The following is a 12,271-nucleotide window of genomic DNA, read 5'->3' on the forward strand; positions in this document are numbered from 1 at the left end:
AGCAAACCTGAGTCTGAGTCTAGCTCTGCTGTTCATTGGCTGTGTGGCCCAGGGCAGGTCCTTTCTCCTCCGCAAGCTTCAGACTTCTGATCCAGAACGTGGAGGCACAGCGCCCCCTGGTGGAGCCTTCCAGAGATTAGAGACCACACAAGTTTGGGTCAGGGTGGGAAATTCTGGTAGCCTCTGGGCGTTGTTCACACCTGCATCTTCGGTGTCTCACGGTGCCTGGCACCTCACTGCCTCCCGGGTGGATTGGAGATGAAGGCGCAAAGGGGTCAGGCAGGAGGTGGACGAGCTTGCAGTGTTTCGTGCTGGACTGAGGAGGCTGGGCTCCCCTACCCTGCTGGGGAGAGGGGGTGCTGAAGGTGCTTCACAACTCAGTTTCAGACTCCACTGTGGTGGGAGGTGCCTGTGCTGAGGCTAGCGGGAGGTGGGTAAAGTGAGCAGCTCAAACCCAGGGTCCAATAGAGATCAAGCATCCCTAATCCGAAAACCCCAAATCCAAAGTGTTCCAAAAGCTGACACTTTCAGGAGTACTGGCCAGACCCCAGGAGTAGAAAATTCCACCCCTGACTACATGGGACGGGTCATAGCCAAAACACAGGTGTGTCACAAATAGTGCATAAAATGACTTTGGGCTGTGTGCATAAGGTGTGTGTGAAACAGAAGTGAATTTCATGCTTAGATTTGGATCCCATGCCCAGGTTAGCTCACTGTGTACATGGTAGTATTGCAAAATCTCAGAAAGCCTGAAATCAGAAACACTTCTGTTCCCAAGCATTTTGAATAAGGGATGTTCAACCTGTACTGTCATTATGTAAAATTCAGGTAATTTATTCACCATGGATCACCTTGCATTATTTTTGAGTTTTAAGACATTGCATTAAAATATTTAGCTGGGCAACTTGTTTTTTGGCCCCCACTTCAATTTTGTGCCCAAGGCAAATGGCTCACTATTGCTGGGTTGGGAGGGATACGTAGGGTCCCGGAGACCTGCAGGGAGACCCTCTAAGCAGTCCAAGAAAAAGACCAGGAGTCCTGAGGCTGCCGGAATTGCAGCATTGCCATCAGCAGTGACCTGCCTCCGCACAGAGCTTTAACAAACTGTTCAGACATCATCTTTCTTGTGCCTTAAAATAAGCTGAGGAGTCCGAGATCAGATCCCCAAATCCAGTTAGGTAGGAAAAGTAAGCTCCAGGGTCCTGCCGCACAGTAGAGTGCCTATCGTTTACAATAATTTCATGTACATTTTGTGAAGAACTGGAGCAGAGGAGTTCAAACCTCTGTTTAAAGAGATGAAAGTGCTGATTACCCTGTTAGATCATCACACGTCGTATACACGTAGTATTGTCACACTGTACCCGTGAGTATGTACCGTGATCGTGTGTCACCTAGAAATAAACACCAGCTGGTGAGTAGGACAGAGGTGACAGTGCATAATGATCAGATGGGGACAGTGAGGTGTGGCCCTTGGGGGACAGTTGGATGGGAGGGAGATAGGCAGGGCCTGGGTGCTTGGGCATGGGGATCTCATGGCCAGGAGACCCTGGCTTTGCTGTCCCAGGGTCAATGCCTTCTTCTCCCACCAACCTATAGGAAGATGGTTTTCCAGGACGGCTCAGCGAGAGCACAGAGGACCTCAGCCTGGATTTGGGAGCCCTTCAGGGCAGCGAGTATCTCCAGGACCTGGGTCTAGGGGCCCCTTCCCACAGCCAGCCTGGGGACGCCACAAGCAGTGGCCCCCCTAACAAAGAAGGTGGAAGGGCTTCGCCCTTCTCCAGCTCAGCGGGGGCCCAGGTCCTGCCTCGGAGACGGAGGCGGAGACGGAGCTGGGAGAGGTCCCGGAGCTGCTCAGAGAGCTGGCGGAGGTGAGCCCCTCTGCCCCGCACCCCACCACTGCACACTGTCAGTGCGCCCCCAGGACAAGGCAGGGGTCTGGGAAGCCAGGGCCAGTTCCAGCGTACCCTGGTGCCCTACACCTGCAGCGTCTAGCTCCAGGGTCACGAGGGGTGTCCGCTCGGTCAGAGGCAGCCTGGACATGAGCCTGTACAAACACACTTGCATGCAGACACACATGCACGTACGCACACTCACAGGCATGCAGAACACACTGCATGCACTAGTGTGGAGACTGTGAGGGCACACAAGTGGACTTGCATGCTGATCAAGTGCGCGTGCACAAGCCAAATCCAAGACTGCGTTGCACACTGCAGGCACGCTTTCCCGAGCACACCCATGCTCAGGCTACACACTTGCACCTTCGCCCTGTCAGGCCCATGTCTATAAGCTTGGAAGCCTATATGGGGTGTGGTTTGCACACTGCCTGCACACATATGCACCACGTCAGAGAGGCACTTGTGATCCAAGCACATATACGTGCTCAGCTCCTTGCACCCCACAGCAGCAGCAATGAAAATGAGCCCTCACCACCCACCCTTGTCCCTCCATCCTCCCAAGTCACCCCAAATAGGAATCCAGTCTGAGCCAAAAGTTGCATCTGCCATGCAAATGTAGCTTTGGCAAATCTAAGGGGCTTCCCGAGCACCGCCCTGCTGGTACAGACCCCTCCTGTGTGGGGAAGTCTGGACCCCTCTCTGTGGCCTACACACCCCTCCCTGACGTGGAAGGGCCCCTGCAGGTCCCCTCAAGCCCTTGGGTGCCTGGGGCAGTGACCAGGTGAACAAGACTGAAGCCCTGATGTCCCCCTTCTAACCCAGGCTCAGCCTCGATGCCTCGGCCATGGACGCGGGACCCTCTCTCCCTCGGACGCTGGCTAGCCTTGCTCTGAATCTGTCTGGAGAGGGGCTGAAGACTTGGACCCAAGTGTGTCTGTCTGGGGGCGGGACCCCAGCAGAACCCCCAGGCAAGGTGGGTGTAGCTTGCAGCTGCCTGCGCAACAGCAGCCCTCTAGGCCTAGAGGCCTACTGCGGGTAGGAGAGGACGCCTCACCATAGCTAGCGGGACCACTTACGAAGGGGAGTCCATGGTACAGCCCAGGGCTCGGGCGTCTCCCTCCCTGCGAGTCCGGTCCATACCCTCTCTGTGGCTAATAGCAGAACCCCACAGACTGGATAAATGGTCAAAATGTCTGTTTGGACTCATGATTTGGGAGGTCCAAGGTTAAGGGCCTGCATCTGGTGATGGCCTTCTTGCTGCCGAAGTCCCAGAGTGAGGTAGGACTTCACATGGTGAGAGAAACGGAGCATGAGAGTTTCCTGGTGTCTCTCAGTCGCTCGCGCGCTCTCTCTCTCTCTCTCTCTCTCTCTCTCTCTCTCTCTCCTTATACAGTTACCAGGCAAGTTCAATCATGGGGACTCCATGATCTTATCTGACCCTGGTCACCTCCCAAAGGCCCTGACTCTAACGCCATCCTGGGATTAAGTTTCTGTCCTCTGAGTACCTGGCACTGGTCATAGAGTCCAGCATGGGATGAGGAGGGGGAGGCCACACTCAAGCCATAACAGTATCCCGAGTCCCGGAGGACCCCGTGGTGGGCAGCCGTGGCAGCTAATGAGAAGCCCAGCCAGGCTCCGAGGACCTTTGACGGGCTGCAGTCTGCAGGGAAAGGGAGCCACAGCTACAGCTGGGGAGGCTGCACTCAGACTCGAGTCTGGGGGACTCTGCCCACAGCTGGGGGACGTCTGTCTGGCTGGGGCAGCGTGGCCCATGATGCAGGGGGGCATTCCTGCTGCTGCAGCTTTGGGTCTGGGGTTCCAGTCCACAACTGGGGATCCTCAGCCAGACACTATGGCCATGTCAGTGTCCCTTGGCTGGGGGGAGCTCCTGACTACAGCTGAGGCTGGGGCAGTTGTGTCCCCAGGTTCTACGACGGTGGCCCTGGCTGTGCGTGGTTGGGGCCCTCAACCTGGGGAGGCTGCCTGCAGCCAGGCTGTCTCAGGGCCGTGCTCATTTCCTGCAGGAATGTGGCAGCTCCCAGCAAAGAGTGAGGTCAAGGTCAGTTCCCCTGTCCTGCGATGAGATCAGCTCCCTGGAACTCACTCCTGGCTTGGAATCGCCAGCCCCACCTGTACAAGGTAGCCTGCCCAGAGTGTCCCTCATTCACACCAGGTCTGGGAGGGAAGGGTACAGGGACTGGGGCTCCACTAAAGGGTTCCAGGGGAAAAGGCTGGTGGAGGGGCTTAGGGTCCCCTGGGCAGGAACTGGACAGTAGGCTGAGGATCCTGCAGGCCCAGAGGTGGGAAGGCACCTTCCACATCTGCCCTTCTCTCTCCCTGGGTCCTCAAACCAGGGTGATTCACCCATTTCCATGGCATTGCCACACACCCTGGGTCTCCTCTGCTCTCTCCCTCTCCCTCTCCCTGTCTCCTCCTTTGTCTCTGAATCTCCCGTGTCAGTCAGACCTCCTGTCCAATCCCACATGGGCCATGTTCAGGCAGGCCTGCGCCCCTGAGGCTTTCTCTGTAAGGTGGGACAATAAGTGTACCTCCTCAGGCCACTAGAGTTTGCTGAGCTCAAACACATGCATCATCTAAAGTCAGAAGAGCCCAGGGAGCTGGGGACACCTTCCTCCCTGGCTCTCTATCCTCCTCCTCCCACCTCTCCTCTCTGAGAGCAGCAAGTCCCATCTGGGTGGTGTCCAGTCCTGAGGGGACTGGGTGGGCAGGAGCAGGGCTGGGCCCTCTCACCTCTGCCCCCGTGGGGGCTGCTTCTAGGCCTGGAGCCGCCGGTGCTGGAGTGCCTGGAAAAGGACCATGTGGAGCCAGACCATGTGTGAGTGTCTGCCCCGTGGCAGGGGTCGGGTTAGCTTGGGTTGGGGCCAGGTCAGAGGGCACTAGGGAAGCAGCATGGCTGGCCATGTGTCCAGGGCCAGCCATCTTCCCACCTGGACCTCATAACCTGGGACTTCTCTCCCATACCATCCTTCTCCCAGGGAAGGGACACAGGGCCACTTGGAATGGGTCTCAAGCTGGCACTGGGAAGTGGGTTGGGGCTCCCAGAGAGGGCCTGCAGCAGGACCCATGGCCTGCCCAGGGCTCACGGCTCATCCTGGGGAAAGCGTCTAATGGGGCAACTGCGGGCCCTTACCTCCCACCCCGCCCCAGGTTGATTGTTCAGCAAGTGCTTCAAGAACTTCGCCAGTATCATGGGTAAGTGGGTCAGGTGCGAGGGAAGAGGTGTGGGGTAGGGGTGGACAGGTACAGGGGACCGATGTAGAGACAGGTTAGGGAGAAGCATGAGGAGCACACGTTCAGGGGAATGGGTGTGAGAGGGCAGGTGGGGCAACAGGTACAGAAGTGGGCAGGTGTGGGGGACAGGTGCAGGAAAGGACGGATGTGGAGACTGTCAGGGAGAAGTGGGGAACTCAAGTTGAGGGTAACAGGTGTCAGGGGACTGGAGTTGGGGTAGACAGCTTGGGGGACAAGTATAGAAAAGTCAGGGAGCAATGGGGAAAAACAGACAGGATCCGGGGAGGAGCCAGCTGCCCCGAGCCGGGCAAATGAGAAAGAGGGCCTCCTTCCTCAGACCCTGCCGTCTGTCAGGGAAGGTTCGCCTGGGTCCAGTCTTGCCTGGCCCATGCTCAGGTCTCTGCTGGAAACTCTGTCAGGATGTCCCTGTGAGCAGGCCCCGGTCAAGGCCCGGTGGGCTCTTAGACCTGGCATCTGTGCCCGGAAGCCCTGGGAGGGGGGCGGGGCAGGAGAAGCGCCCAGGCAGCTGCTGACCCAGGCGTCTGTGCCTCTGATCCCGCAGGGCCCGGCAGAGGGCTCGCCTGTCCACCGGCCCTGGGGGAGCCCCCTCGAGCCTCACCTGGTTTGAGTTCCTGTCTGAGTAAGTGTGAAGAGCTGCCGCAGGTGGCTGTGGCAGGATGGGAGGTCCCTGTGTCAGGACCCCTGAGCACGGACTTTAACCTAAGCAGCGATGGAACTTCGGGCATAATCCGTTGTGGTGACAGAGGATGGGGACCACGGACAGGGCTGAGGGTCCCCGGCTCCTTCTCTCACTCACACATTCACTCAACAAACATTTATAGATACTAGCAGTGTCCCAGGAGCCACGTGGGCTTGAGGAGTGAGTCTCCCTCCAGGGGACAGATTCCGCCAAGGCTGGAAGTGAGGTGGCTTGTTTGTCACTGGCTTTATAGATATTTATTAAACGACTGTGAGCGGGCAGTCATTTAGGGGAGGCGTGACAGTGACAGCGTTGGTGGGAGGGGCAGGATTAATGCCAATAAGATGTGGGGCAGGTAGGTGGTGGGTATGGATTAGAGGGAGGGGTCAGAGGCGGAGGGAACCTTAAGCTTGAGACTATGTTGCATTCTCCTTTGCAAACCCAGACCCCTTAGCTCCGGGAACATTGCAAAACCTGCAGATGTTTGTTGAGTGAATGAGTAAGGGAGTCAGGGATCCTGCCAAGAGTAAGGCAGGATTGGGATGTCACGGGGGAGAGAGTCCAGGTGGATTCCAGGATTTGCCTCAGAATGGCCCGCAGCCCCTTTCTGACCAACCTTCCCCCACCCCCATCCAAGGAGCGAGGACGGTGCCAGCAAGAATGAGAAGAATGAGAAGAGTACCCGGGTGAAGCGGAGTCTGAGCTCCCTCCGCAACCGGGTCACCAGGCAGAAGGAGAAGGTCAGGGGGCTGGGCAGGGGCTCTCTTTCCTTCTCCAGCTCTGCAAAGTGCTCTTGACCCAGGAGCCCTGGGATTCAAGCTGGGGCTGATGCACAGGGTATGAAAGGACCAGCCCTGACAGAGGGCACCCTGTGACCCACCTCCGTCCCATACAGGGGAAGAGCCCGGCACATGTAAAGGACAAGGCTCAGGATGCTCGGGAGAGGCGGGAGTGTGTCAACGGACACCAGCTGGTGCGAGGAACCTTCTTGGGCCACTCCAGCTGCCCCCTCTGCAGCAAACCCTTCCTGAGCTCTGGTGAGTCCGGCGGCCCCATCCAGCCCCTGGATGCCAGCTGCTCTCTCTTCTTTCCAGCCTTCCAATTGCTCTCTCAGCCTCCCTTGCTCTGTGGAGCCTCACTCCATTGCACCCTGGTCCTCTGCAGCCAAATCTTGGTGGCTCCCTGGAAAGAACCAGGGATCGGGCACCGAGGACAGGGGTCCTTGAGTTATCTGAGAACTGGCAAAATCCTCTTTACGTACCAACTTTGTTATGGTAAGAATCCTCCTGCAAAATCTGGGCTCTGAGAGGGTATTCCTTTGCGGGAGCTGCCGTGATAAAGTACAACGTATCTGCTGGTTTAAATATCAGAAATTTATCACCTCACAGTTCTGGGGGTTGAAGTCTGAGATCAAGGTACCCCCAGGGTGCAGCTCCCTCTGAAGGTGCTGGGAAAGGATCCACTCGTGGCCCCTCTCCTGGCTTCTGTAACTCTTTGGCCTGTGACAGCGGAAGTCCAGTCTTTACATGATATTCTCCCTGTGTGTATGCCTGGGAAATGTCCCAATTTCCCCTTTCTAAGAGGACACCAGTCATGTTGGATTAGGGGCCCCACCCTACTATACTGTGACCTCATCTTAACTGAGTACATCTGCAGACATCTTATTTCCGAATAAGGACACATTCTGCAGTACTGGAGGGGGGGGGGGTCGTGACATATGAATGGGGGGCAGGGACAATGGAACCCATAACAGGCAGTTTCTGACCTGGAGCTCTCCATGGTGCGGATGGCAAGGGTCTCTGCTCAGAAACAGTATCAGGCTCCAAAAGCTCCGGAAAGAGAGGACTCTGGTTGTCACTAGGATTTAGAACTTTGCTCTTTTGAAATCCTGCCTGACTTTGAAGGGAATGAAGAGGTTGCTGTAATTGCCTATTAGAAAGTTGTGTGTGTGTGTGTGTGTGTGTGTGTGTGTGTGTGTGTGGTTTGTATCCAGGATCCAAACTGCAGACTGTTTGCAGGTAGAACTCAGGCAAGTTCAAAGTTCCTGAATCTCAGAGCTACTGACACTTGGGGTCAGGTAATTCTCAGCGTGGAGGGCCTCCCTCTGCATTGTAGCATCCCTGCCCCTCTCCGCTAGATCCAAGAGCAACCATCTTGTCTCCAATTGTGACAACCAAAAATCTCTCCAAACATTGCCAAAGGCCCCTATGGGGACTTTTGTCCTGGGCAAGACTCAACAGGCTAATGAGATGCCCGCAGGCCCTAGAGTGGACCCAGACAATGTGGTGACAGCAAGATTCTCCACCCACTGGGCAGGAGCTTCCTCCGGACCTGAGCTGTAGAGTTTGTATTTCTTGACTCTGCTTGCTTCAGACTTGGGCTTTTCCCTTCTTCCTCATCCCCCCTCTCCCCAGAGTGCTGTTTTGCTGACTAGGGGGCTATGGGTCAGTCGCTGGTGGCTGCTGCTATCAATGCTGTCCAGCTTTGAGCTTTCTCTCCAGGAGGTGATCCCCAATGAGCTCTGTGATACATGAGCTGTCTTCAGGCAAGGCTTGCATGAGCTTTGCAAAGGTCTTGCATGCACTGACAACTGGAGCATTATGAGGCCCTTGATTTTAAGCAGCAGGTAGCTTCCTGCTCTTCTTGCATTCTATTCTCTTCTGCAGGGGCTGGGGTTCGTTGGATCTTTATTAGGCGTCAGATTCAAGGGGCAGGTGAGATGTCGTCAGGAGGAAGGGTGAGCCCAGAAATCCAGAGTCAAGCCTGCATGCACAGAGCAGGTGCCAGAAGCCTGCTGCCTAGAGCACTTGTTGGCACAGGCGTAGCCAAAACCCCCACTTAACACCGGCACTGCTGCTTCCTTGTTCATCATTGGCCTTTAATTTTTGTTCCTGCTTTTCCTTTGCTTCTCAGAAAAATCCTGAGGTCTCTCAGCTCCATTTTTGTGTCATCAAAGGACTTGTGTGTCTTTGTGGTCTACTCACCTGCAGTCTCACTGTCATTTGGGGACTTAGAAAAACCCACTGAGACAGATGGAAGTAGAATTTGCATTTTAACAAAATCGCCCAAGTGTTTTGTATGGTGTTGGTTCACTACATGCTAGCTCTTACTCTAAGGCAGGTTTCTCCACCTCTACCGCAGACATTTGGGGGCCAGCTCATTCTTTTTCTTGAAGATCTAACCTGCACACTGCATGATGCAGTGATGTTGATTGGCACCTCTGGCCTTTAGGTCAACTCAATGCGAATAGCAACCTCTTTTGCCCTCAGTTGTCACCATCAAAAATGTCTCCTGACATTATGAGATGCCTGTGGAGGCAAAAATCACCCCTGGTTGAGAACCACTGTCCTAGGACTCTTCCCATCCAGACGTGTTTTCAGCCCCAGTGTCTGCAGTCCTCTTAAAACATGGCTGGTGTCCCCTCTCAGGTGCACTCAGGGTCAAATCCAGCTCTTGGTAGGGCCTGCAAGCTAAGAATTTATTTTTTAACATGTTTAAGTGGTTGGAAATGAATATTTTGGGACATATAACGTAGTACAAAATGCACATTTCAGAGTGCCTAAATAAGGTTTCGTTGATGTACAGCCGTGGAGGTTTTCACGTGTATTATCTGTCACCACTTCCAGGCAGCAATGGAAGAACTAAGTAGTTTGAAGCGTGGCCTGCGAAGCTGGAACTGTTTACCGGCAGGCTCGCCCCTGAGCCAGATTATCCAGCAGCACACCAGTCAAACCAAGTGGGTGGCTTACCATGGCTTGCAGATCAGTAAGTCCCTTACAAATAGAGCCTTTGAGATCAAGGAAGATTTGAGTTTGTGTAAAAGAAGTGCTTAGGGAGCACTTGGCGTGGCGCCTGGTGCACAGAGGCCATGGTACATGTGTTGCCTCCGCCCCCTCCCTATCATCATCATTATTGGGTTTGCTGTTGTCATCTAAGGTCTTTCACCAGTAAGAGGCAAGGCAAGCATTTAAATCACATGCTTTGACCGCGGCCCTCTCCACACCTGGGTCAGGAGACTTGAAGCACCAGAATGTGCACCTTATTCCCAACAGGTGCCCCCAGTTATGCCTCAGAGGTATTTGAAGCCAGATGTGACTGTCCTGTAGAGGAGCAGGCTGGCAGTGTGGTAAACAGAATAGAGAATGGATCGCGCTCAGGTAATTAGGGCAGGTAGTCTCCAGGGGAAAGCCGGGATGCTTTCCCAGACACCAATCCACATGGCCCTATTCCTGGTCTCGACCCTTAATGCCCTTCAGGGTCTGACCCCACCTGCCCCTCCTCTCCTCTGTCACCACCCGCCCACCCAGACTCCATGACCTGGCCACTGAGAAGGACTAGCTGATGAACAATGTCTGAACCTTTATCCAGTTCCTTAGATCTGTTCCCTCTCTTGACCTTGAAGGCTGGACTTAACCTGAGCGCTCTCACTTGGGGGCCTGTGCCCCACACCCACTTCCCTACTAAGTGCTCTTGACAACATAACCATGTGTGTTGATGTGAATTCGGTTTGGGGAGATCTTTTTGGCCTGTTGACCAGCCTGGACTTTGAGAGTCGCTGGGCTCTGCTCCTGGTTACTGCCCAACTGCCACACCTGGGGGTGGGAAGGGCCTGAATTGGACAAGTAGCTTCAGGGCTGGACTATGGTGGCACCTGGGGGAACTGACATTGTAGCAGCATCCAGCATGTCTACAGGTGTCTCATAGCACCTGGGGGCGGGGGGGTCTGGAATGTGTTTCAGATTCGCAACACCTGTTGGCAGGTGGCTGACGACATCTGTAATGGAAGCATCTGGTGTATGTTTTGGGGTAACTGAGAGCTCCCATGTAGGGTCTCTGAGGTGTTTCTGAGCGTCCAAAAGCTTGTTGAGGACATCTGATGGCTCCTAGGTAGAGGTGTCTGGTACTTTTGGAATATTGGCATGCTTTTTAGATTCTGAATGTTAGTTTTGAGATTTCCAATGGATCTAGGTGGGGTGTCTGACATATTTTGGGGTGCCTGGAAGCCTGACATATTTGGTGGTGCCTGCCTGGGTGTCTGTGTGTTTGGGATAGCTGATGCCACCTGTGTTGTGGTGTCTGGGAACACCTGTGAGGTATATGAGTAATTTTTCCCAGATCCACCTTTCTGTTATCTATGCTGCACCTTATCAACAGATCCTGCCCTCTCCAATTCTTGCCACCAGAGGAGGAATTCCCCTTAGATACTGCAATGCCCCCCCAACATAACTGATTCCCCCAAGACATTCCTCTACCTTGTGGGCCTCCCCTAGGATTCCATCCTCAGATGTGCTAATCACCTAGGCTTCCACTGGCCCTACAAAATGCCTCCAATTCATTGCCCCCCCATCACAGGAACTCCCCATTCCACTGACATCCCAGGCCTCTGCTGCCCCCCAGTAACTCCCAACCCCGTTGCCTGCCTCCCCACACCCATGAGACTAGTAGGCCCTCGCTGACTCCTCAAAACGCACCCCCCACACCCCATTTATCTTCCTTCAGGATCCTCCCAACTCCAGATCCCTCTCAGGAGCGGCTAAACCCACTAATACCCCAGGTCCCCATTGCTCCCTCAAAATAAACGCCCCCAACCCCGTTGCCCCCTCCCCAGGATTCCCTCCCCAGCTCCACTAATCACCCAGGACCTCCAGCCCCGCTGATCTCTCAGGATCCCTCCAACCCCGTTATCCCGGTCCCACACATAGGGTCTCCCATCCCTGCTGATATCCAGGCTCCGAATGGCCCGCCTCCTATGAACGAACGCCCCTCAAACCCGCAGACCCGCCGCACAGGCTGCCCTGGCCCTGTCACCACAAGGCCCCTCCCCGTGGGGTCCCCGCGCCATCAGCCACCGCGGAGCCGACGGCACCCCAGCCCAGTCGCTCAGCGCTGAGCCTAAGGCAAAGTCCCAGGTGTCGGGTACCGACCCGCCAAGGCCACGCCCCTTGTGGCCACGCCCCCTCTAGGGCCACGCCTCCGGGTGGGTCGCGCATGCGCCGCTCGCGCCGCGCTGGCTCCCGCTTCCGGCTCCGAGCTGCGGGCTTCTGTGGTTCGCGGAGGCCGGGCGGAGGCGGTGGCGGCTGCGGCGAGAGTGGTGGAGGAGCGGGCAGAGAGCGGCCTGCGGGGAACCGGGTCGAGGTGAGAGCGGCGGAACAGTCCCGAGGGAGACCGGGCTCGCGGGGGAGGCCTCGGTCCCACTGCGGACGGCCTGGGGGGCGGGACCCCCGGAGCTGCCTCAGGCCTCACGCCGGGCCCGGTAGAATCTATGGGGCAGGTGGACGGGTGTCCGGTTGAGGCTGCCCGTTCAGTGCATGGGGACTCTGCGTGGCGAATGCAGTTGCAGAGGTGCAGACGTTGTCCAGCCAGTCCTAGGGCGCTGCAGCCTCTCCTCCGAGAGAGGAAAGGTCGCTCGCCTGCAGTCTCTGCT

General features: G+C 55.9%; 1 protein-coding gene across 3 annotated transcripts in view; it reads left to right on the forward strand.

Annotated features, from left to right (window-relative positions):
• ARHGEF18 (Rho/Rac guanine nucleotide exchange factor 18) overlaps positions 1-12,271 on the forward strand; it is a 74,865-nt gene that overhangs the window by 15,435 nt on the left and 47,159 nt on the right. For 2 of the 3 annotated variants that reach the window (XM_079114493.1, XM_079114494.1), the window contains exons 3-10: positions 1,601-1,868; positions 2,718-2,868; positions 3,920-4,034; positions 4,674-4,731; positions 5,064-5,108; positions 5,710-5,787; positions 6,485-6,587; positions 6,743-6,884. In XM_079114493.1, the coding sequence (XP_078970619.1) occupies positions 1,601-1,868; positions 2,718-2,868; positions 3,920-4,034; positions 4,674-4,731; positions 5,064-5,108; positions 5,710-5,787; positions 6,485-6,587; positions 6,743-6,884 (960 nt within the window). Of the gene's footprint in view, positions 1-1,600; positions 1,869-2,717; positions 2,869-3,919; positions 4,035-4,673; positions 4,732-5,063; positions 5,109-5,709; positions 5,788-6,484; positions 6,588-6,742; positions 6,885-11,828; positions 11,983-12,271 lie in introns of those variants that run through there. The other variant, XM_079114495.1, reaches the window with a different exon arrangement.

The sequence above is a fragment of the Sciurus vulgaris genome (genome assembly GCF_902686455.1).
Source record: "Sciurus vulgaris genome assembly, chromosome: 16".
In the NCBI taxonomy this organism is placed as follows: domain Eukaryota; kingdom Metazoa; phylum Chordata; class Mammalia; order Rodentia; family Sciuridae; genus Sciurus; species Sciurus vulgaris.